This window comes from Microcebus murinus, chromosome 6 (assembly GCF_040939455.1).
Source record: "Microcebus murinus isolate Inina chromosome 6, M.murinus_Inina_mat1.0, whole genome shotgun sequence".
In the NCBI taxonomy this organism is placed as follows: domain Eukaryota; kingdom Metazoa; phylum Chordata; class Mammalia; order Primates; family Cheirogaleidae; genus Microcebus; species Microcebus murinus.
Window position 1 is genome coordinate 35,688,208 of NC_134109.1, and position 24,924 is coordinate 35,713,131.

General features: G+C 56.1%; 1 protein-coding gene across 1 annotated transcript in view; it reads left to right on the forward strand.

The window, feature by feature from the left end:
* The window catches only part of SPTB (spectrin beta, erythrocytic), a 68,173-nt gene that overhangs the window by 23,934 nt on the left and 19,315 nt on the right, over positions 1–24,924 (forward strand). Inside the window, exons 9-27 of the mRNA XM_012777710.3 lie at positions 593–710; positions 1,366–1,524; positions 2,426–2,728; positions 3,367–3,517; positions 4,207–5,077; positions 6,147–6,284; positions 10,160–10,916; positions 11,328–11,530; positions 11,637–11,727; positions 12,923–13,069; positions 14,285–14,548; positions 14,924–15,130; positions 15,610–15,699; positions 19,176–19,454; positions 19,826–19,956; positions 20,864–21,068; positions 21,345–21,719; positions 23,093–23,337; positions 24,417–24,555. Coding sequence (XP_012633164.2) covers positions 593–710; positions 1,366–1,524; positions 2,426–2,728; positions 3,367–3,517; positions 4,207–5,077; positions 6,147–6,284; positions 10,160–10,916; positions 11,328–11,530; positions 11,637–11,727; positions 12,923–13,069; positions 14,285–14,548; positions 14,924–15,130; positions 15,610–15,699; positions 19,176–19,454; positions 19,826–19,956; positions 20,864–21,068; positions 21,345–21,719; positions 23,093–23,337; positions 24,417–24,555 — 4,873 coding nt within the window. The remainder of the gene's footprint in view (positions 1–592; positions 711–1,365; positions 1,525–2,425; positions 2,729–3,366; positions 3,518–4,206; positions 5,078–6,146; positions 6,285–10,159; positions 10,917–11,327; positions 11,531–11,636; positions 11,728–12,922; positions 13,070–14,284; positions 14,549–14,923; positions 15,131–15,609; positions 15,700–19,175; positions 19,455–19,825; positions 19,957–20,863; positions 21,069–21,344; positions 21,720–23,092; positions 23,338–24,416; positions 24,556–24,924) is intronic.

Consider the following 24,924-nt stretch of genomic DNA (forward strand, 5'->3'; position numbering starts at 1 on the left):
CCTATGTGCCAGACATCCATCCTGCTCCAATTCTCTCTCCAACACCCACAATCCTCCCAAAGCCCAGCCTTCCCTACCCCCTTGGAAGCATCTGGCTCTAAGACTTGGGAGATCCAGCTCATTAGGACCCACGTGAGCACTGCTTCCAGGGCAGTACGCTCTGGGTATACTGCTGCTAAGGCTTTATCGACTTGTTCAGTAGCAAACTGACTGCAGAGCTAGTCAGCTGCCTCACTCCTTTGCAGATCCGAGAGGGTTTCTTTGTATCGATTGGTAAAACTGGAAATTTACAGATGTTTCCAGAATACTTCAGTTAGCCATTCCCTTGTGGAAGCAGATGCTAAATGCTGTGGTAGCCGTTCTGTTTCTTCTGGTTTGTTCTATAAAGACCCAAACCCCTATTGATCTCACCTGGGGAGAATGATAGATCTAACAGGTAATTAGACCTATAGATTCTCTACTTTTTCTGCATTTTTAAAGGAAATATGCTTTGCTATCCAAGCTCCAGGATGCCAGGGTTCTATGTTGACCTCAGCAAAAAATTTGGCCTGGGATCTTGACAACAATGTCCCTACCTCTGTTTACCCCACAGGTTTCAGGAGAAGGGGAATCTGGAAGTCCTGCTCTTCACCATCCAGTCCCGGATGAGAGCCAACAATCAGAAGGTGTACACGCCCCATGACGGGAAACTAGTGTCTGACATCAACCGGGTACAGCAGCGCTTTCTGTTCCATGTTGCCAGTGGGTTGGTTGAGCTCCTGATGAGGGCACAGGGAGTGGTCACTGGACCAGGTTAACCCAACCTACTTTCTTCAGTCTTGTTAATCCTGTGCTGCCTATTTGGGGGAGTTATCTGAACCTGGTCTGAAAGGTCAGACTCTACCCACTGCCCTTCAATTCAGCCCCTGTTCAGATGCCCAGAGCCCCTTTTTTAGAGCCAGTTTTATAGCCTGTCCTCTCTAGGACCTTGAGTTTGTCTTTAAATATGGAATATTAACTACTTATAACAGAAAGGAAGTGCCTTATGACATTTCAGAGGTGGAGACTTAACACCACTTGGAAGTTCTAATCGAATTCTAGTCCGTAAGAAGTTATTTAGCAGAGGTGGAAAACATCATACTAAGTTAAGAGTCTAAGGCTGGTTTAGGAGAAGAGGGAACTGGGGGCTCGTGACCAGGGCTCCCTGAATCTTTGGTGGGCCCAGAATGGAAGCCTTTTATTGGCCTTTAATCTGCCACCACCTCACCTACAAGCATCAGGCCTACCTAGATTCCGGAAATCACTCAGTGTCAGGTGAAAGAGATGGAGCCCCAAAACCCAGGTGTTTCTCCTGTGCCCCGAGGATTCTCATGCTCCTCTCCGCAGGCCTGGGAGAGCCTGGAGGAGGCCGAGTACCAGCGGGAGCTGGCCCTGAGAAACGAGCTCATTCGGCAGGAGAAGCTGGAGCAGCTGGCCCGACGCTTTGACCGAAAGGCCGCGATGAGGGAGACGTGGCTCAATGAAAACCAGCGCCTGGTGGCCCAGGTAGTGGGGGACTCGCCAAAGAGTGGCAGGAGAAGGGGACGTTCCTCAGCACACCCAGCTCTGGGCTGGGCTGGAGGCCGAACCGGCTTCTTGCAGCCGCTCCCCACGCCTTGCAGCCCAGCTCCCACGATCGGGTGGATCCAGATTTGCATGTGAGGAAGAGTCTCCAGGATTTGTTAAGTCTCACTGTTAGGAAAGAGCTTCATAGTCCAGACCTGGCCCCTGACGTTGTCTTATGTGGGCCAGGAGCATCAACTAAAGCTGGAGTTCGAGTCGACGTTAATTATGGTTCTCTGGGGATATGGTGAAATCACAGAGTGCACCTTGTCAGTGTCACATGAGCCCTTTGGACTCTGGCCTCTGGGGCCACAACGTGTTTCACTAGCTAGGAATTGACCCAGGGCCGATTCTCCATCAGAGCATCTGTTCCCTGCTACCTAAAGTTTAGAATCAAATTAGATTCTTCCAGAAAGGGAATAGCAAGTGTCCTGGCGCACTGGACAGTGCATGTGCTGCCCAGATAGCACGTGGGCAAACCATTTGTTTGCAGCTGCATGTGGGAAGTGGCCCCTTCCTCCCCAGAATCAGACAGGCCCCCCCCAAGGCAGGGTGAGGAGTGGCAGCAGGTCACCAAAGGGCTGTTAGTGACAAACTGGTAGTGTCACCCACACACGTGGCACAGGGGGTCAGGTCATGAGCTTCTCCTAGAGGTTCTTGCAAAGTGTCGATTTGGGGAACTTGACTCCGATAAGCCAGGCTGTACCAAGCAGGCAGAACTAGCTCCTTTTGGCAACGGGTTTTCCCGTGCAGCAGTTGTTTGGAAGGGGTCTGTCTTGCCCTGCATTTGGGGGCTGAGCCAGGGGGTGTCCGACTGAGCTGCTGTTTTCTCCCCGCGGGACAGGATAACTTCGGGTATGACCTGGCAGCCGTGGAGGCCGCCAAGAAGAAGCACGAGGCCATCGAGACTGACACAGCCGCCTACGAGGAGCGGGTGAGGGCCCTGGAGGACCTGGCCCAGGAGCTGGAGAAGGAGAATTACCACGACCAGAAGCGCATCACGGCCCGCAAGGACAACATCCTGCGCCTGTGGAGCTACCTGCAGGAGCTGCTGCGGGCCCGGCGCCAGCGGCTCGAGACCACCCTGGCGCTGCAGAAGCTCTTCCAGGACATGCTGCACAGCATCGACTGGATGGACGAGATCAAGGTGGGCCTGCGGTTAGCATATGCCTCCTCAGACACCTCCCGCCAGTTGCATCCCTGAGTCAAAGTGGCGGAAACAGGGGCACACGGTGTCTGCCGCTTGGCTCACTCTGCTCCAGGTAGATGACACCAGCCCAGGTCCACACTGTTCTCAATGACCAAGAAACCTTGGGTTCATGGAAGCACAGGTGCCAACCTTCAGGCCCTTGAAGAGACAGGCATTAATCAGAAGCCGGGATAATCAGGCTCTGAGGAATTGCGATTTGACTCTGGTTAGAATCCAGCCCCCCCAGCCTAGGGGCAGCCCAAGAAGTCTGAATTCTCCTCTGCCTCTACTGCAGTGGGTCTTGGCTGAGGACACACATCAGACTGACCCTGGAGCTTTCTAGAAATACACATGCCTGGGCTCCAACCATGCGACAGATGTGGTAGATAAGCGAGGGCCTTCTGTGAGATGTCCCATGGGTGACTCTGATGGGCACCCCCACTGGCACTCCTGCTCTGTAGCTTTTCCATCCCAGCAGGGGCTGTTTTCTGACCCACCCTGGCTCAGATACCCTGCCCACACCCTTTGCAGGGGTCTCTTCTCCTGCCGGGTAGGTCGCTTCACTTCTTGTTCCCCTTTCCTGTGCTCTCTGCCAGGCTCACCTCTTGTCTGCCGAGTTTGGGAAGCACCTGTTGGAGGTGGAAGACTTGCTACAGAAGCACAAGTTGATGGAGGCCGACATCGCCATCCAAGGGGACAAAGTGAAGGCCATCACCGCGGCCACCCTGCAGTTCACTGAGGACAAAGGTGAGGCCAAGGGTGTCTCCCCGTCAAGGCCTCTGATGCCAGCACTCCGTCCTCTGGCCCAGCACCCCACCGTAGATAAATCTCCAGGAACACCTTTAGAATTCTGCTTCTTTTGTCAAGTAATGGTACAAGAAGGAAGCTCGAGGGATAGCAGAGCTCTCAGAGAGCAGGGACCGCTTTGGTGACCTGTAATCAGAAAGGCATTTATAAGCACCGAGGAGGCAGCCTCCATGTCTCATTCTCCTTGCTAGTTCAAGTTATGGCTGAGACAATTTAGGTTTCTAGTTTTTGGTCTTAAATAGGAGACCTCACTGCCCTCTTGTAGGATCACCTTGAAATACATATCTGAGCTTTTTAAAAAATAATTTCCCAGCATCTACAAAGAAATAAGCAAGGAAAAAAAAGATTAAAATAAAGAAGAAAAAAATTTTAAAAATAAATAAAAAATAATTTCATGTTGTGCATTTCTACTGAGAACTGACCCAACTTTTAATCTTTCTTATTCCTGAAGTTTAGTGGGAACTAATTATAAAGAATCTGGCCTGCAGGGCCCCCCCTGCATCTAATCCCAAAGCTCTAGTGACATGGCAGCTTCTGGATTGTGTGGTTCTAGCCTGGAAATCAATCAGAACTTTGTACATAAATAAAGCCCTTGCCCACTTTGTCCTCCCTCCTCCTCTTCCTCCCAGGGTACCAGCCGTGTGACCCCCAGGTCATCCGGGATCGCATCAGCCACCTGGAGCAGTGCTTCGGGGAGCTGAGCAACATGGCAGCTGGGCGCAAGGCCCAGCTAGAACAGTCCAAGCGGCTCTGGAAGTTCTTCTGGGAGATGGATGAGGCTGAGAGCTGGATCAAGGAGAAGGAGCAGATCTACTCCTCCCTGGACTATGGCAAGGACCTGACCAGTGTGCTCATCTTGCAGCGCAAGCACAAGGCCTTCGAAGATGAGCTCCGCGGGCTGGGCACTCACCTGGAGCAGATCTTCCAGGAGGCCGAGGGCATGGTTGCACGCAAGCAGTTTGGGCACCCGCAGATCAAGGCCCGCATCACGGAGGTGTCGGCCCAGTGGGACCAGCTGAAGGAGCTGGCTGCCTTCCGCAAGAACAACCTCCAGGATGCTGAGAACTTTTTCCAGTTCCAGGGCGATGCAGATGACCTGAAGGCCTGGCTGCAGGATGCCCACCGGCTGCTCTCAGGTGAAGATGTAGGGCAGGATGAAGGGGCCACACGGGCCCTGGGGAAAAAGCACAAGGACTTCCTGGAGGAGCTGGAAGAGAACCGCCTGGTGATGGAGCACCTGGAGCAGCAGGCCCAGGGCTTCCCCCAAGAGTTTCGGGATTCTCCAGATGTGACCAATCGGCTGCAGGCCCTCCGGGAGCTCTACCAGCAGGTGGTGGCCCAGGCGGACCTGCGTCGACAGAGGCTGCAGGACGCCCTGGACCTGTACACGGTGTTTGGGGAGTCCGACGCCTGCGAGCTGTGGATGGGCGAGAAGGAGAAGTGGCTAGCCCAGATGGAGATCCCAGACACGCTGGAGGACCTGGAGGTCGTGCAGCACAGGTCAGAGCCAGCTCGTCTTTGCCTCGCCTCCACCTAGTTTATAGCAGCTTCTGGATCATCAGGGGTCTCTCTAAGAGGTCCTGGGGTGTCCTTTATTGCAAAGCCAAGGCACTGAGAGTCATGACTTCCGTTCTGACTCTGTGGCTTTGGGTACTTCTCCCACTGGGGCCTTGGGTTCCTCAAACAAAGGAAAATTTTCTAGTTCAATTATTCAATTACCTTTCAGCTACAGCAGTCTTTTCCTAAACTAATTGTGTGTGGAACATCCATGTAACACAGAGGAAAAGTGGAGCTTCTCTGGATAAGGGGGCTGAGAGGCTGGGACCCTGGCAGCTCCAGCGTTCTGTGAGAGTCCCTAAGCCACAGATCTCGGAGGGGCCACAGAGACCAGGTTGCAGACCACCTGTCTGCAAAGCTGCTCTCACCGCAGTGTTCGATTCCATCAGCACTGCGATGGGTGGCAAGCCCCAGTCTATGCAGCATCTCAGCGGCCCAAGCACAGAATCCAGGGAGTCCAGGAGGAGGAGGGGCCACTCCCTAGAGCAGTGCCAAGGTGGTCCTGCCCTGATGCTGGAGAGTCCTGGGCTCTTACCTTCAGAAGCACAAGCCCCCCTCCCCTTGGAAGCTCTCCCTCATCCTACCCAGGAATGGAGTGCCTGGCTGGGGAGGGTATCCTTTGGGTCAAGGTGGAATCAGGGTCCAAGAGCAGCAGCTGAGACAGTGGGGGCCTGACAGGTGGTCCTGGTGGCAACTGACACCCCCCCTAAACACATGTAACCTCTTTTCAGCCCTCCCTCCCCTTCACACTTCTCTGTTGCCCCAGAAGGCTATGTAGTAAGTAACCAGCTCTCTCCTGGCCTGGTCCAGACAATGCGAAATCATGGAGTGACGGTGGACCAGAGAGGAGGACGTGCCAGCACATGTGTCTCCTTTCTCCCCCTCACCTGGGCGAATGAGCTCGGGTAGAAGGAGAAAGCAAGAGCTACTCGTTCTGGAGACTAGGGGGGCCACTAGCAACGAAGAGTCTGCTGCTGGCCCATTGGTCCTATTGCTTTCCTCTCTATACCAGGTTCGACATCCTGGACCAGGAGATGAAGACTTTGATGGCTCAGATTGATGGCGTGAACCTTGCTGCCAACAGCCTGGTAGAGAGCGGCCACCCACGCAGTGGGGAAGTGAAGCAGTATCAGGACCACCTGAACACCAGGTGGGGTGTGGGTGCGGCTGGGGGCTGGGGGCATTGTCTCCCGGCACCTGACACCCCCAGGGGGGATGGCCCCATATTCAGATCACCTACTACACACCGCTGTGTGTACACCCTCAATGCACCTGTCTTTCTCAACTACTGTCTCCTTCCTGGGAGCAGCGGAGCAAGGAGAGGCCCGCAGTGGTGAACAGCCCAGGGAGGGAGAGAGACGTGCTTCAGTGCTGTGCCTGGGGGGAAGGGGGTATGTGCGTGTGTGATGGAGGGGACATTCCGAGCGTGCACGCAGTTAGAATCAGGCCATATGGTTCTCAGGCCATATTTCCCTGGACATTCTTGAGCAGGGGAAATTGCTTTCTGAGAGCTCTTAAGTACTGTCCATAAAAGAATGCTCCCGCCGGTGCCAAAATGCAGCATCGATAATGAGGCTGGCTTGAACGAAGAAGGGAATTAGCAGGAAGCCTTGAGCAAGCTTTGTGGCTGGAACAAAAACCAGGCCCCGAGGAGCCTTTAGAGAGGAGGTGCTTTCGTTGTGGGGCATAATTGCCTGTTAGTTCCTGGAGGATCTTTGAGGACAGAGCAGATGTCTGTGTTCCCTGTTCTCACCCTAGGCCCTGCACACGCAAGGCCATGTGGCCACTACCTCGCCATTACCCCGGCCCCTTCCCCACACTGTGCCTGAGCCTTGCTCTGGTGGGGAGGTGGGCTTAGGGAAGTTGTAAAGAGAAGGCTCATCACAGTGGAGAATCTGCTGGCAGCCTGCAGAGAGGCAGGGGGTGACCGGGACACTTTGAAGCCACTAGATGGGGGCCAATTATCTCCGCATTGAGAGCTGGGGACTGCAGTTCTGGAGATGGCTCTGCAAGTCTGACGTTCATACACAGGAGGAGGACTCTTCTTTAGGCTTGTAGATATGGGTTTGTGTGAATGTGTGTGCGCGTCTGTGAGAGAGATTGAGAGGTTATTGCAATCGCTGCTTCATTCAGGAAACTAGAGCACCTCCAAACCAGAGGAACTTCAGACAGAAAGAACTTGTCGGCTATGCAGTGAGCTAGAGTCAGAATGTTGATCTTTACAGACCCTTAAACCGCGCCCCATCCCAAGTGAAAAACGTCAGCGCACCTGCCATCCTTAGGCGAGAAAAGCCCTGAGACATGAGTGGTAAGGTGGTTCTCCACTGGGCCTGAGAGTTGCAGGGGACCTGAGAAGTCACCCCATCCAGCCAGGATGGAGTGCTCACTCCACCCCCCTGCAGCCCACCCCACTCTGGGGCAACTCCTTTTGGTTAAAAAGTTTGATCTCACATCGGGCGGAAATCTACCTCCTTGAAATGTGTACGCGTTGCTCTGGCTCTGCCTGTTCGGGTATCAGACTTATCCTGATGCCTCTTCCATGATGAGTATCCTGATGCATACTTCCATGTACAGCCCTTTAAATGTTTTCTGAAACAGCTCTCATCCTACACTGCCACCCAGTCCTACCTCTGAGCCTCTGCCGTGGTCGTCTCAGAGTGCATTGCCTTCCAGCTGTATGTTCCGAATCCTGTCTGTCCTTCAGGCCAGTCCAGGCCACCTCCCTCTCAGTTTCCCAGCTGAAAAGCTGTCTTTCCCATCCTCGTACTGCTTTCCAGCTTCATATCCTACCCAGCGTTATAATTAGTTCTGTGCTGACGGACTCTCCTACCGAACTGCACGCAGAGGAAGAGCTCTGTTCTCACGCCGTGCCCGGCACACCAAGCACGTTCTCGGCCGAGGCTCCGTCTGTTTGGAAATGCTTTTCCTAGCTAACCCTTTCGTCTGCTCTCTTACTTTATTCAGGTCTCAGCTTATCAGAGTGGCCTGCACTGAAACCCCACTGAAAGCAGCTCATCCTCCCTCTCACCAACTCCTCCACCTCGATCTTGTCGCCTTGCTTTATTTTTTCTTTGCACTCATCGCACCTGACGGCCTGTAGACTTGTTTATGCTGCACCACTCGCATGAAAGCAAGGATCTTGCTTTGTTCTTTGCTGCATCCTCCGTGCCCAGGTCGGTGCCCGGCACAAGGCACGTGGTAGTTGCACAGTAAACGCTTAGTCAGTGAGGGGACTGGGACAAAGCTGAGGTTTTTCTGCCGAGCTTGGCACATTAGAGTCATTCAAACACTTGCTGAGTGTGTGATCATCTTTCACCGTAGGCATTCCAGTTGACCAACATTTTTCTAAAAATCTTGGGCCCACGACCAAACCTGGACTCCTGATGTTGCATGACCAGTGCTATTGAGGGTGGCTCTATCAACTTCCTCCCAGAGACCGTGCAGGATAAGCAGAAAGTGCGGCCCCAGGAGGCAGACTAGACCCAAGCCCCAGCCCACGTCTGGCGTGGCCTCTATTCAGTGGCTGAAGTCAGGCCACACCAGGAAAGGTCTGGAAAGTCACCAGGGGGCCTCTTCCCTTGGAGCAAAGCCAGACCTTCTCCCAGGAGCACCTCAGTCCCTTTGCAGAGGTGTCAGACCAGCTTGGAGAAAACCTTCAGCTCCTTTCCTCTGCTTTCCCAGCCTCAGAGCACCGTCTTGTGCCAGCCAGGCACAGAATTCCCCAGAGCATGGCTACGTCCTGGGCTAGGAGGGGAGCTGAGAAACCTGCAGGTGCCCTGTCTTCTCTTGTGGCATTCCTGATCCCTCCCAGCCTGTCCCCTGCTTCTCTTTGCAGACCTGTCTTTCAAACCAGACTGGTGCTGTTGTCACACCTTGGGAATGCTGCACTATACCCTGTCCAGTCCAACTGCCTTGCCCCTCACCTCCACCCCCTGGGGCCTGGGGACAAAGATGAATGATATACTTGGTCCCCTCCTTAAACAGGTCACTCCAGTGGAGACACTGAGGGTCTGTTCGCTGAGAGACTAGTGACCACTGTGAAATGTGCCACCACTACCCTGTCATTCCTTCCAGCTCCCTCGGTCTGCTCTGCCTGGCGTGTGCGGCGTACATAGCACTTTGTGCTGTAGTTGTTTTGTGAGCTTGTCTGAATTTCTCTCTAAATCACAGCACTCAACAGGGCAAGGTCTGGTTATTTCTGTATTCTCCCCAAAGTCTAACATATTGCCTTGTATCCTCGCAGGTATTCCAGAAAGATGGGCTCAATAGGGATGAGCGTTCTGCACACTCTCATGTGTGGATATATTTCAGTGATGCAGAATGAATAAACCAGGGTTACCGGAAGGTGTCCCTGGTGGTCTGGCTGGGCTGGTGGGCGGCCCTTTAAAAGAGGCTGTGTATTGCAGCTCGACCCAGGCCCTGGGCATCCACCAGACCTTAGCACATTTCCCTGTTCATAGCAACACTGCCCTTGAAGGTTAAGATTATGTTACTCGTTTTAATTATAATCACAGCTCTTCCTCCTCTTCTTCTTTACCAGGCTTCCCTTCTTTTAGATCCAAGGTGATTTTTTTCAGTACCTAGGGCACTTTGAGTGTGATCTTGGGCATTTGCATGGTTCTAGGGCAGCTGGGGACCCTATGTCCTGAAGTATTCTTGAAGTTAATAATGTGAGCTTTCTAATAATTTCTGGTATTTTATCAACTCTAGGGAAATCGTATATTTGCCTGCAATCCAGCTGCATGCAGAAGCCTTTACTTTCATGTTCCTTTACTCATGGTTGGAATCACACATCACTGCTTGCCTCCTGCAGATAAAAAGAGCTGACTGACAGTTATATATATCTTGAGTAAAATTGGCTAAATAAATTTTGCTCGCCCGTGGTTTGTTAGGTAGACAAAGTTTTTCTTTTCAGCATGCGAGGTCTGTGCGAGGTGACTCCTGGGAAATCTGGGAAGGGGTGCCCTGTGGGAAGAGTTGAGGAAGGAGTCTCTCTGTTTCCCGGGGCCATGTCCCACCCTGTAGGTGGCAGGCATTCCAGACCATGGTGTCGGCACGGCGGGAGGCGGTGGACTCGGCCCTCCGAGTGCACAACTACTGCGTGGACTGCGAGGAGACCAGCAAGTGGATCACGGACAAGACGAAGGTGGTAGAGTCCACAAAGGACCTGGGGCGGGACCTGGCGGGCGTCATCGCCATCCAGCGGAAGTTGTCAGGGCTGGAGCGCGACGTGGCCGCCATCCAGGCCCGCGTGGGTGCCCTGGAGTGTGAGTCGCAGCAGCTGATGGAGTCGCACCCAGAGCTGAAGGAGGACATCAGCCGGCGGCAGGCGTACGTGGAGGAGCTGTGGCAGGGCCTGCAGCGAGCCCTGCAGGGCCAGGAGGCCTCCCTGGGGGAAGCCAGCCAGCTACAGGCCTTCCTGCAGGACCTGGACAACTTCCAGGCCTGGCTGTCCGTCACCCAGAAGGCCGTGGCCTCCGAGGACACACCCGAGTCGCTCCCGGAGGCCGAGCAGCTCCTGCAGCAGCATGCGGCCATCAAGGACGAGATTGACGGGCACCAGGAGAGCTACCAGCATGTCAGGGAGTCCGGGGAGAAGGTGATCCGAGACCAGGAGGACCCAGAGTACGTGCTTCTGGACCAGCGGCTGAGGGGCCTGGACTCCGGCTGGGACGCCCTGCGCCGCATGTGGGAGAGCCGCGGCCACTCCCTCGCCCAGTGCCTGGGCTTCCAGGAGTTCCAGAAAGACGCCAAGCAGGCTGAAGCCATCCTTAGCAACCAGGTAGAGAGGGACTCAGGGCTGGGGCGGGGATCTCTCGGGCAGCAGCGCCAGGGGTGCGTCTGCAAGCGTGCTGTAAGGCTCAGGGATCAAATTGCGCTTTTCCTGGACTCTCTGTAGTCGCTAATTGGGAGGGAAATCCTCTTTGTTCCTCATCACGTGCCTTTGCCAGCCCTGTCCCAAACCATGCCTCACTCTGGGGCCGTCGGAGGCTCGAGAAGTGAGTTTTGCCTTGGTGGTGAGGCACATTGTTCGCTGGGTACCGCAGGTCAGGGGTGCGAGACAAGGCCCAGGGAGCAGATATTCTTCCTCACACAATTCTAGGGGCGCCTTTCACACTAGCTCCCGCTAGGCAGGTGCCCTCCCCACTTCCTCAGCTTACCTCACGCCTTGTCTGGAAACTCACTTCAACAGGAATATACTCTGGCTCACCTGGAGCCCCCAGACTCCCTCGAAGCTGCAGAGGCTGGGATCCGCAAGTTCGAGGAGTTCTTGGTGTCTATGGAGAACAACCGGGATAAGGTCTTGAGTCCTGTGGACTCTGGAAACAAGCTTGTACTCGAGGGAAACCTGTACTCAGACAAGATCAGGGAGAAGGTGCAGCTGATTGAGGACAGGTACTACCTGCCCCCAGGGGTCCCTGGAGCCACGGAGGGGCAGAGGGTGTCTCGTGAGGACCCAGGCTTGGCACTATTGTGACTGTGACTTCGGCTTCCCTTCCAGGCACAGGAAGAACAACGAGAAGGCCCAGGAGGCTTCGGTTCTTCTGAGAGACAACCTGGAGCTACAGAACTTCCTCCAGAACTGCCAGGAGGTGAGGCTCCAGCAAGGCCGGGGATGTTTTTCAGGCGATTCCTTTCTAGAAGCAGAGTGCCCTAGAGGTGGGAAGTCAGTGGGGACACAGGGATCCTTTCCAGCTTGGATTCCATGGGTGGGGAACTCTGGTACTTGATGGCTGGGTCATCCTCTAGAATCTTCGGTTACACTAGTTGTTTCTCCAGATCTGAGAAGTCATGCTTTAATTTGCCAAGGGTAGGCCAAGAGTTTCTCAAGAGTAGTCTGAGCACTGCCAATACTAGAATCACGCAGGGCCCTGGCCAGGGCCAGCTTCAGGGGCATGTGACCTGTGTGTTCATTCACACAGGGCCTGTGCTTAGAAGGGCCTTGCGCTTGCCATCTTGGAATTCTTAATACCTTTGAACAATTCCACTTTGTACTAGTCCCTCCACCCCACATTGTGGATCCAGGCCTGGCTCTAGGTAAAGCAGGCTCCTGGGTCCCACTGCCTTAAGGGGCGAGAGAGAGAAAGGGGCACTTTAAACAAGTCTCCCACTTGCAGAATTGCCGGCTTGCAACTCCACCTGGGGCCAGCCGTCCAAGGAAGGTCGCTAATCTGCCCTCCTGGGCCGTCCGTCCCCAGTACTTCCTGTGTGGACTGGGGCTTTCCCTCTCTTCTTTCTTGCTTTCATCTTCAAACCCCTTTCCTCTCAGCCCAGACAACTGTGTTCCATCTACCTCTGCCTTGGCACATGCCAGGCTTGGTGTGGTGCCAGGACATCTTCGAAACAATGGATGTTCATGACAGTTCTTCCCCCATTGTTAATTATAGGACCTGCCCTTGGCTTTTCCCTCAGAAAACATTTTTCTGTGTTTATGAAGGATTTCTCACCCTACTGCCAAACGACGGCTTTCTCCGTCCATCCAGTAAATACTCATTGAGTTCCTGCCGAATGCCAGGCCCTGTCTTAGGTCCTGGAAACACAGAAGAACACAGCATCCCTGGTGTCACACTGCTCACTCGGGTGGGGAAGACACACTCGTGCCCACATTTTTGCCCTGGCACGCCGTGGGTTAATTTGCCTGTGCGGGGGCTCGGGGCCCAGGATTGGAGATGAGTGCTCCTCTGTTCCCGCACTCCTACCTCCCCCTGCGGCCAGGGTGGGCGGCGGGTCCTGCCCTGCGGAAGAGATACACTCAGGGACGGTCGGGCCCGGTCTTTCTGCCCACAGCTCACTCTCTGGATCAACGACAAGCTGCTGACCTCTCAGGACGTCTCCTACGGCGAAGCGCGAAACCTGCACAACATGTGGCTGAAGCACCAGGCGTTTGTGGCAGAGCTGGCGTCCCACCAGGGCTGGCTGGAGAACATCGACGCAGTAAGTGGGGCGGGTGGCCCGTGGGGCTGCTCTGCACAGATCTGCTTGCCCGAGTGAGGCTTCCCCAGGGACGTGGACACCGTCGTGCAGCTTGCTGGACAGTGTAGAACTTGGCCGTGAGAGACCTTCTCTAAATAGTAGTTAAACCTCCAGAACTCTTGATATAGCCAGTCTTGTTAAGCCTGGTCAGAATTGGTGCCTCTTGGCTGGGCCACCCGAATCCGGGGACACTCCGGGACACACAGGACACCCCAGCTAGAGCTTCAGTGTCCAGTGCCAGGACCACAGTTCTCCCTGTTTGCTCTCCATTGTCCTCACAGGGCCAGGGGAACACGAGAAGTGGCCAGGGTGGCCTAGGGGAGCCACTAATCCTCACCATTTGGCCAGGCAGCACAGGGCGTGGCCATTCATACCCCCTGTAGGTGGCAAACCAAGGGGACCCCCTGTGACGAGCTTGCCCTGTAGTATGAGACAAAATGTGGTTGGAGTTAGATCTGGAAATCGAGTACCCTCACCCCCCTCTGCTGTGGCCGTCCTCAAAGCAGCAGCCCTGGGAGTCGCACAAGGCTGCACGGCGGTTAAGGCTGTGGCCTCTGCAGCCAGATTGACTCCTGAACCTCCCTGTGCCTCAGTTTCCTCATCTGTGAAGGAATATTAGGTATTTAGTGCCCCAAAGGTGCTTAGTCCCTGAAGGTTAGTGGACGACCTGTGGAACAGAGGCAGGTTACCATGCTGGCCGTCCCTGGATGGATCTGGAATCTCGGCCTCAATGCCAGTTGATCCTTGTTAATTATAGGATCTGCCCTTGGCCTTTCCCTCAGATAACATTTTTCCTGTGTTTATGAAGGATTTCTCACACTACTGCCAAAGGACGGCTTTCTCCACCCATCCAGTAAATACTCATTGAGTTCCAGCAAAATGCCAGGCCCTGTCTTAGGTCCTGGAAATACGGAGAGAAGCATAAAGCAGCCCTGATGTCACAGTACATGGGAAGCTGCAGGCTCCCGAGTCATCTGCCCCCAACGCTGCTCTCCCTGCCCTGCCTTCCCCTTCTCCTGCAAATAGCTCTGGGGTACAGAGTCAGTTTGAGTTGAGCCTCGCCCACACTCTGGGCCTCGCTGACCTCCCCTTGGGTAGCCTCTTGCAACCACCAGGAACAGAGCAGCTGTGAAGCCCCCTCGGCCTCGGAGGGTGAGCTCTCCTCCTTCCCCGCAGGAAGGGAAGCAGCTGATGGAGGAGAAGCCCCAGTATGCAGACCTGGTGTCCCAGAGGCTGGATGCCTTGCACCGGCTCTGGGACGAGCTGCAGGCCACCACGAAGGAGAAGGCCCGGCAGCTCTCGGCTGCGAGGAGCTCGGACCTGCGCTTGCAGACCCACGCCGACCTCAGCAAGTGGATCAGCGCCATGGAGGACCAGCTGCGGTCGGATGACCCGGGCAAGGACCTGACCAGCGTCAACCGCATGTTGGTGAAGCTGAAGGCACGTGAGCGGGTTGTGGACTCAGAGTGTTAGGATAGAAGGAATGGTGGGAGCGAATCGGAAATCTTAAAGTAAGTACTCCTCCTGTTCCTCTTAACTGGACTTGCTTTTATCATGCAAAAATGTCTCCTGGTTCATCATCTATCTCCTAGCCCTTTTGCAGTGGGTAGGACAGGGGTCCAAAAGGACGCATGAGAAATATAGGACAGGCTCTCAGAGGAGGGAAAGGGGGATGGGAGCGTCCAGGGAGACTTCCTAAAGGAGGCTGTGCTCACACGGGGCCTTAAAGGATGGCGGGGCATGGATAAATTAAGACGAGGGGAGGGGCTTCCCGGGTGCCAAGGCTGGTGCTGACACCATCCCCTTGTGTCACAGCGAGTGGAGGACCAAGTGAACGTGCGGAAGGAGGAGCTAGGCGAGCTGTTTGCCCAGGTGCCCTCACTGGAAGAGGAGGCAGGGGAGGAAGACATGAGCATCGAGAAGCGATTTCTGGACCTCCTGGAACCCCTGGGGAGAAGGAAGAAGCAGCTAGAATCATCCAAGGCCAAGCTGCAGATCAGCCGGGACTTAGAGGATGAGACGGTGCGTTGGCCGCAGCCCCTCCCCACCCCTGAGGCTGAGCCACCAGCCGCCATCCGGGTAGCTGGCTGCCATCCAGAGCAATTCTTGGCAGCAGATGACTGGTCATCTCACCCCTTACCTCTCAGGGGTGTTTGGGCATGACGATTACGTTAAATGGAAAAGTCAAGCCAGCGGTCTCTGAACGGTAGCTCGCTGTCCACTTGTTAGTGTTGATGGTGAAGAGCCTGGACTTCGGGGTCAGACAGGCTGGGGCTCGAAATCCAGCTATGTAACTTTCCCACTGCGTGGGAGCAAGTTATTTGGAACCTCAGTTCCAAATGTCCAAGTATCCTCATCTTTAAAATGGGGACACAACCTTGATGAGGTGTTGGGGGAACCAGGGAGGCACTGCCAGCAAATCTTGTCTGGCCCATGGTAAGGGCTCGGGAAAGGCTGGCCATGATTGTCACCAGCCGTCCCCTGCCTTCTCGTCTCTGCAGCTCTGGGTGGAAGAGAGGCTGCCTCTGGCCCAGTCAGCCGACTATGGCACTAATCTGCAAACCGTGCAGCTGTTCATGAAGAAGAACCAGGTGAGTCCTGCCTTACCCGCCAGCCCTCCACCCCCGCCTGGCGCGCGGGGAGGCCCAGCCCTGATCTGCTGACAGCCAGCAAGCAGATTATTGCTCACATTGGTGGCTTTGGGGTCCCCAGACTGTATTTGCAGTCTCACAGCAGGAAGAGCAGGCTTCGGTGACTGCAGAGAGAATTCTCGGGGGATCACAGGGGAGGAGCGCTCCCTGTGCTCAGGGATTGGGAGCCACTCAGACTCCGTCAGGCACAGGCAGTGCAGGATCCCGGAGCCCTGGCCCGGAGTTTAACATGTTTGCATAGTTCTGTGTGCAGCGGCCTCCCCGAGAAGAGGCGTGTTCCCTCTCACGACACTGCCTTGCCCACTTCAGGGCTGAGGTGTGTGTGGTGTCCTCAGGGTAAGTAGCCCCATTTCTCTGGACATATGAGGATACTCAAGGGGGCTTATGCCCCATAGGAAGCTACCGAACTTGAACTCTGAGCCCTTGGAGCGAATATCCATCGCTGGTGCTCTCTTAGGCCTGATTGGCCCTGGTCAGGGTCCTGGACATGAGCAGAGGCCAAACACCTCCTCTCGTGTCAGGGCTGCAGCAGGAGCCTGAATCGTACGAGGATGCCAGCTGTGTGGGGTTGCAGTGGCTTCCTGCCCAGCTGGAGGCTGGCTGCAGACCCTTCTCCTGGGCAGAGAATCCCTCCCCTGCCTAGTCAGCTCCCTGGGTCAGCAGGGAGAGCCTGGGAACGTGGGCCCCGGAGAAGAGCAGCGTGTCCCAGGATGCTCCCGTAGGTGCTGCACTCCCTGGGGGAAGGCAGGTTATGGCAGACAGCACTGCCTTCCCCAAGAAACAGCAGCTGGCATCTGCTCCCTGCACTGGTGAGCCCAGCAGCGGTGCCCAGGCCTGAATTATATACAGAGAGGTGTCTTCAAAGCTTCCTTGGGCCCTTTGCTTCCAGTTGACATGATCTAGTCACAGAGGCTCCAGCAGCCACATGCAAGGCCCTGGGCTGGAAGAGGATCGAGATCCAGGCTCAGTTACTGCCACAACCTTCAGTCAAGGGGGAAGGCTGGTAGGAGACAGTATCCTCAGGGCCTCAGGATCCTCAGTTATAAAATAAGCCAACTCTAATCTCTCCAACACTAAAGGCTTTTGATTTTGTCCAGCCTCAGTAAGTGCTACTGTCCAAAGGTTTTCAACTCTGCCGGCTGGCAGTTGCTATTTCAGGAAAGAGGCAAGACAAATACAGGTGAGGTTCCCCCAATCAAGAAGGGAAAGGCAGAACGTGACTGCCCTAGTAGAGACTATTCTAGGCTCACCTGGCTAAAGCATAAATCTAATTTTGTCATTTCCTCACTTGAAACCCTCTGTTGCAGTGGTTCTCAAACTTCCATGTGCATCCTCCCAGAGGGCTTGTTAAAACACAATTGACCAGGCGCCACCCCAGAGCCACTGAATCAAACTCTGGGCATAGAGCCTGATAATTTGCATGTCTAACAAGATCCTAGGTAACGCTGATACTGCTGGTCCGGGACTTAGCTACCCGTTGCAATTAGAAGACATCCTGCAAGGTGCTACATGAGTGGTTCTCACCCCTGGCTGCACCCTAAAATCACCTAGGGAAGTTTTAAACAGACAAATTCCCAGGTCCCACCTCAGAGCAATTGATTAGGACCTCTGAGGATGGGGCCCTAGCCATATCTGTTTTCCTGGGTTAGTCAATGGGCAGTCAGGGTTAAGAACCAGTGCCTTGCCTGATCTGGCCCCTACCTCCCTCTAAATCTCGTGTCTGGTCACTTTCATCCTCCTTCACAGCATCCCAGCTCTTCTGGCCCTCAGACAGTCCAGGCTTGTTTCTACCCCAGGGCCTTTGCACTTGCTCTGCCCTCCTGCCCAGAACACTCACCCATGGATCTTTGTGGGGTTGCCTGCCTTTCGTCATTCATGTCTCGAGAGTCATCTCATAAAGGCCTTCCTGACTCTCTTAGCAAAAGTGGCAACCACAGCCCCACAGACATTCTTTATCCCATTGCTGTATTTTCCGCATGGAACCCAGAGAGGAAGACCCAGCCTTTATGTATCCATTTGTTTACATGCTTACCTGCTGTCTCCTCTACCCGAGTGTAAGCTTTGTGAGTGTGAGAGTTTTGTTTATCCTGCTTCATATTCTCCCTAGTGCCTAGGACAGAGTCTGGTACATAGAAAGAACTTCATAAATATTTGTCGAATGAATGAACACAGGGAAGAAGACATCAATGGCAAGCACCCTGCACGGGAAACCAGAAAGTAATTGCTAAAATGAGGGCACCATGCAGAGGTCATAAGATCTCCAGGAAAGTAGAGGCAGATGAAGCTAAAAACCGGGGTTGTTTGAAAGCAATTGCAGAGACCATGGGAAATTGTCAAAGTCTAGATTCTGAGCATAAAGTGTGAAAATGCGTTTTAGCAGGCTAGGTGGCTTGTGGATGTGGCTGATTTGAATGCACTTTAAATGCTGGCGGTCACTGCTCTTGCCCCTGCCTTCCAGGTGGTGGTGAAGGCCAGGAGCTTCCTGTAGAAAGGTAGGAAACAAGGTAGAAGGAGCCCAAGAGCCCACATGTAAGAAGCAGCCGGCCTTGGCCCAGGACCCCAAAAGTAAATAGCACGTGTATCAGGACCTCCTAAAGAAAAAGGTGACCCAGTCACCAGAGTGGGAGAAAAAGTCCACTTTGGTGACCAAAGAAGGCTCAAATAAGAAATACACAGCTCACAAAATATTTGAGAATAGAAATTGGTAAAAATAAAACAAAGCCTGAGACCTTGAACAAGAGGCAGCGGTCAACTCTTCTTTTGTATGGAACGAAAGCTGCTACAATGTCAAAATGGCCATTTCCTTTCCTCTAACACACACACCCCTAAGAAATCGAGCTCTGCCGAGCACAGAAAGAGCGGGGCATTGACAGGGCGTGGTGGCTCACGCCTGTTATCCTAGCACTCTGGAAGGCCGAGGCGGGTGGATTGCTCGAGGTCAGGAGTTGGAGACCAGCCTGAGCAAGAGCGAGACCCCGTCTCTGCTATAAATAGAAAGAAATTAATTGGCCAGGTGGCGCATGCCTGTAGTCCCAGCTACTCGGGAGGCTGAGGCAGCAGGATTGCTTGAGCCCAGGAGTTTGAGGTTGCTGTGAGCTAGGCTGACGGCACTCACTCTGGCCTGGGCAACAAAGCGAGACTCTGTCTCAAAAAAAAGAAAAAAAAAAGAACAGAAAGAGTGGGGTGCCATCAGGAGCACAGCCTTGGAGTCAGGCAGAGCTGTGCCCAAACCTGGCTGCGCTACTCACTGCTGCCTCCAAGCGCGTATCTCAGGAGGCCTCCTGAGGCTTAGAGAACGGCGCACAGGAAGTGCTTGGCACCTGCCGCCAAGTGGTCACCAGAGGCGTGGGGGGGCCCGGGGGAAGCAGCCCCCCCACAGTGGGAGGCCCTGCCCTGAGCCCTTCCCTCTGGCGCAGACCCTGCAGAACGAGATCCAGGGCCACGCGCCGCGGGTGGAGGACGTGCTACAGAGAGGGCAGCAGCTGGTGGCAGCAGCGGAGATCGACTGCGAGGACCTCGAGGAGCGGCTGGGGCACCTGCAGAGCTCGTGGGACAGGCTGCGGGAGGCAGCGGCTGCGCGGCTGCAGCGCCTGCGGGATGCCAACGAGGCGCAGCAGTACTACCTGGACGCGGGCGAGGCCGAGGCCTGGATCGGGGAGCAGGAGCTCTATGTCATCTCCACCGAGACCCCTGAGGTCTGCTGGCGTGGGGGCATGGGGGTGCCAGCCAGGGGGCCGAGGCGGAGAGGAAGGGCTGGAGCAGCAGCCGTGGGCAGAGGCTCAGGCGCCCGTGGACTCTCGAGCTCACCCCGAGGTGCACAGGCTGCAGCCGGGTGCCCTCTGCCCGCTCAGCTTTGCTCTCACCCGGGAGTTCTCCGCCTTTCTCGCCACGGGCTCTGTACTGGGGAATCGGAGCACAGGGAGGGAACATGCGTGGCTGTCCCGTGGGGCCCTGCAGGCCTGGCTGTCCTCCTGCCTGGACACCTCCAGGAGCTGGGCTGTGACTTGCCGGGGGGGTGTGGCCGAGCCGAGCCTGGCGCTGACGTGGCCGTGGCCGCTGCCCCCAGGATGAAGAGGGCGCCATCGTGACGCTGAAGCGGCACCTGCGGCAGCAGCGCGCGGTGGAGGAGTACGGGAGGAACATCAAGCAGCTGGCCGGCCGCGCCCAGGGCCTGCTGTCCGCAGGCCACCCCGAGGGGTGCGTACGCCTCCTGGGCCCCTGGCCAGGGCTCGGGCACACCAGGCTCACCAGCCAGCATCCCTGCAGGTCAAAGAGGAAAATGGGAGCAGTTTTCCCAAAACGTAGGCTTTGAGAAAACTGCTTCGGGACTGTCGATTGGCCCCGTTTCATTTTGTGCCTTGGTTTTGTGTGAGTGACTTCAAACTAGGCCAGCTAGGCCCTGGTTTGCAGAAAGTTCCGAGAAGGGAGTAGCAAAACTGCCCTCTTGGTGGACTGAGAGCTCCCGTCTTCCACAGAGTTGGAATATGCTGAGAGACACTAAAGACCACTTTTGCTTTTCTTTTTATGGTCCAGAAGGTACTTTAGGACCTCACAGTGTCTCAGCAGAATCATTCTGTGGGAGTGAAGGCAGAGCACCTCTACCCATCCTGACTGTGGAGTGTGCATTGCACAGAAATGGGAGGGCGCGGGGCTATGCAGGCTGCCCCAGGCATGGCCTTGTGCTCAGCTGCCAGTAGAGCACCGCCACGGTGGACCCTCAGCAGCCCCCAGACGTCTCCCAGGGAGTCCCCGGGGCTGAGCCCGTGGTACAGCCTGTCCCTTCCTAGGGGGCTAAGCAGGGGCCCTGCTGCTGGAGCCCGGCTCAGACAGCGCTGCTCCGTCAGCCTCCTTGGGGAATGATGGGGAAGCTCAGCATTTGCACTTGTCTCTGCGAGCTTCCCAGAGTGAGGGGAGCCGAGAGACGCACCCCTCCAGGGCAGAATTCCAGCCCCAATTGTCATCCTTTGAGGCATCCTGGTCTCGGGGGTGGCTCCACTCCCAACCTGACCCCGCCAGGAGCTGGGGAGGAGCAGGTCGGCTCCTCCGAGCTGCTGCTCTGGGTGCTTGGCTGGCGTCTCTGAGGCGTCCTTGCTCTGAATTCCAGGGAACAGATCATCAGACTGCAGGGGCAAGTGGACAAGCAGTACGCAAGGCTGAAGGACACGGCGGAAACGCGCAAGCGGAAGCTGGAGGACGAGTACCACCTGTTCCAGCTGAAGAGGGAGACGGAAGACTTGGAGCAGTGGATTTCGGAGAAGGAGCTGGTGGCCTCTTCCCCAGAAATGGGGCAAGACTTTGACCACGTGACTGTGAGTAGTCGTGGCTCCCGCTGGCTTTGTCTTCCTGCAGTGCAGTAGGTGCGGCCAGCCGTCACTACAGACGCACCTGACACCCCTGCCAGTTGCAGAGTGCCGCACAGGACACGGTCACACCTCGTGACCAGCGGGCTCAGGCCTGCCTGGGGAAGGTGTGAGGGTTTGTCCCCAGGTGCTGTGGGTGCCACCTGGGAAAGTCTAGGGCTCAGCTGGTGGCACCCACCTGCCCCTGCGCCCTGATAAATGCCTTTCTGTCCGCCCCATGTCCAGCTGCTCCGGGACAAGTTCCGGGACTTTGCCCGGGAGACAGGGGCGATTGGGCAGGAGCGAGTGGACAACATGAATGCCATCATCGAGCGGCTCATTGACGCGGGCCACAGCGAGGCGGCCACCATTGCAGAGTGGAAGGACGGGCTGAACGAGATGTGGGCGGACCTGCTGGAGCTCATCGACACGCGCATGCAGCTGCTGGCCGCCTCCTACGACCTGCACCGCTACTTCTACACGGGCACGGAGATCCTGGGCCTCATCGATGAGAAGCACCGGGAGCTGCCCGAGGACGTGGGGCTGGACGCCAGCACGGCCGAGTCCTTCCACCGGGTGCACACGGCCTTCGAGCGGGAGCTGCACTTGCTGGGCATGCAGGTGCCTCTGCCTTCCGTGGCTGCCCCACGACCAGCTCCCGGCCCAGGGGTGTCCGGCCCCAGCTGGCTTCCAGAGGGGACAGCTCTAAATGGGTGCCAGGAGATTCCACCTCCTTAGGGAGCAGCTCAGGGCAGGGAGCAGTGGCTTTCAGAGACTTCCCAGCTTCAGAAGTAGTTCTTTAAACCACATCCTTGCAGAAAGCCAAAGCATGAAATACCTTATGACGCCGTGTCCCCTAGTTTGTGGTATCATTAGCAAACACACACAAAGCGCTTTCGTAGCATCAGGCACTGTTCTAAGTGACGTATGTAGTCACTGGAGCCTCGTAGCCATCCTCTGAGGTAGGTGCTGGCTTTGTCTGCGTTTTACAGACGAGGAAAGTAAGGTGTGGAGGGTTGATAAGTTGCCCCAGAACCTGCAGACAGCAGAGGCCAGGACTCAGACCCCGGCGGCCTGGCTAGACATCCCACGTGTTTAGCCACCAGGTGGTTCAGCCTTTCCACGTGGAAGCTGGAGGGACCCCAAGATCTGCTGCTTAGACCCCCTCCCCCATCATGCTCCGGAGGCCCCTCCACAGATCCCCAGGGTTCCCCGGAGCTCAGTGTGGCAGAAAGGACAAATCAAGGGGCCCCAACTACCAGGGGCTCCCCAGGCTCCTAGTACAGTAGGAGCAGGGGGGCTGGCTGTGTAGTCCCGGGCCAGCCGGGGTGGGGGACAGTGGTCGGGGACAGAGCACCAAGGTAGGTTAGACCCCAAAAGGGGACCTCTCAGGGATTAGTCCTCCAGGCGGAGGTGGGGCCTGGCATGCAGCTATTGGGCTTGGGGATGCCGGGGCCCCTGAGACAGGTGTAGCCCCACCGAGGCCACAGGAGTGAGGGGTCATTGTCCCCGGGCCCGTCCCAGTCAGGATCTGGTACAGCCCCTTCCTGGGAGAGGTAGCATGCCGAGTGGCTCAGGATGGGGACTCGGGACACAGTGCCAATGCCAGCTGTACCCTTCACTGGTGTGAGGGAGATGGGGCCATTTACTTAGCTTCCTCATCTCAGAATCGGGGGTAGTGACAGTGGGGTTGTGAAAATAGAGGGAGTTAATAGAAAGTGTTCGGAACAGTGCCTGGTGCATAGTCACTCTCATTATTGCACTTCTGAGGAGATAAAAGGGCAGAGTCCCTCTCACTCCCCAATCCTCACAAAGTGCAAAGGGTCCCGTGGGTGGGCAGAGGTGTCAAGGCGAGGAGCTTTCTCCCGCAGCACCCACGGGGCGAGGCTGGAGACCCTGCCTTCCAGCGGGGAGGGGCGCCGGAGGAGAGAGATGCCCTCCGCGCCCAGGCTCGAGACGCCCAGGGAACAGGGTCTGGTTCCTCCTGATCGCAGGTGCAGCAGTTCCAGGACGTGGCCACCCGCCTGCAGACGGCGTATGCTGCGGAGAAGGCGGAAGCCATCCAGAACAAGGAGCAGGAGGTGTCTGCCGCGTGGCAGAAACTGCTGGACGCCTGCGCCGGGCGCCGCACCCAGCTGGTGGACACGGCGGACAAATTCCGCTTCTTCAGCATGGCCCGCGACCTCCTCTCCTGGATGGAGAGCATCATCCGGCAGATCGAGACCCAGGAGAGGCCCAGGTGAGGCAGCTCCACTCAGTGCCAGGGGAGGCGGGGAGGCCAGGGCGCGACACGGGGCACCTCCCCGGAGGGGCGGTCCTGACCTGTTGGGTGCCTGGGAATCGCTGCGGGCACCCGCCACCCATCCAGGCGGAGGTGGACCGGCTCGGCGGGAGGACCGGCCGCGTCGGAGTGAGCGGAGTCCTGAGTGTGGGGAGAAAGACATCATTCACGTTTTCCAGCGGGGATCGTGACCACTGTTGTCAGGGAAAATAAGGGACTCACGTAGCCAACGCAGGGCAGGCCCAAGACTGTTCACTCTTCCCCCAGCCGTGGGAGGTGGGAGCCATCCCCCAAACTCAGGAAGGAGCTGATTGTCCTTGAGAGATGGGGCCAGACACCTGCGCAGTGGCGCCCTGGCAGGGGCCATTTAGCAGTTATTACGGGCCCATCTCTGTCCCCCGGTCCCAGGGTGCCTGTCCTGATGGTTGTACTTTTTACCTTTAACATCTTTATAGAGATTTACCAAACCAGTCAATGGTTCTTAGTATACTCACAGTTACACAACCAGCACCACAGTCTCAGTTTCGAAGGTTTTCATCACCCTTAGAGGAAACCCCAACCCCATGAGCAGGCACCCCCATTTCCACCTCCCCCCAGCTCCTGGCAACCGCTTCTCAGCTCTTTGTCTCTCTGGACTCCCCTGTTCTGGACATTTCATATAAGCAGGATCATACAATATGTGGTCTTTTGTGCCTGGTTTCTTTCACTTAACCTAACATCCATCTGTGAATCTTGTCGTAACGTGAATCGGCACTTCATTTTTATTGCTGAATAATATTCCCGGGCTACGTTTGAGGTTCCTGTACCCCCTACCCGTGCCCTGGCCTCCCACCAGCGGAACGCACGAAGGCATCAGTGTCCCTTCTGGGCTGGGCTGGCTGAGGACTGGCTTCCTGGGTGGCCAGAGAGAGAGAGGAGGGAGCGAAGTTGGACTCCCGCAGGCGGCAGAGAGGCGGCCCCTCTGCTTGGCACTCAGAGGTGGGCCAGAGTTTCCTCTTCGCAGACTGCCTCTCCCACCCTTGTCCTCCTGCCCCCAGGGACGTCTCCTCTGTGGAACTGCTCATGAAGTATCACCAGGGCATCAGCGCGGAGATCGAAACCCGGAGCAAGAACTTCAGCGCCTGCCTGGAGCTCGGCGAGTCCCTGCTGCAGCGGCAGCACCAGGCCTCAGAGGAGGTGAGAGGGACTGCAGGGCCAGGGCGACCCCCTCCCTCCCCTTGTCCCCACCCTCGCCAGCCAGGCAGCCTGCTGGGAGGGAGCTGTGGGCAGTGGATTTTCTGAGGAGCTTGTCTTTCTTTCACTCTGGGAGATCGGGCTGCACGCAGGCTCGGGAATCACAGCCACACCAAGCCCGTTCCGTGCCATGAGGAGCTGGCCGCTCAGTAAAGGAGCGAGGCCCACAGCCTCCCTCACACCCGCATGTGCACACGCTCTGGAGTTGGTAACCCGATTTCATCAGGGCAGCACGTGTGCCTCAGAGAGGTTAAGTAACTTGCCCAAGGCTGCACAGCTGGCAAGGAGCAGGGCCAAGACTTGCAGCCAGAA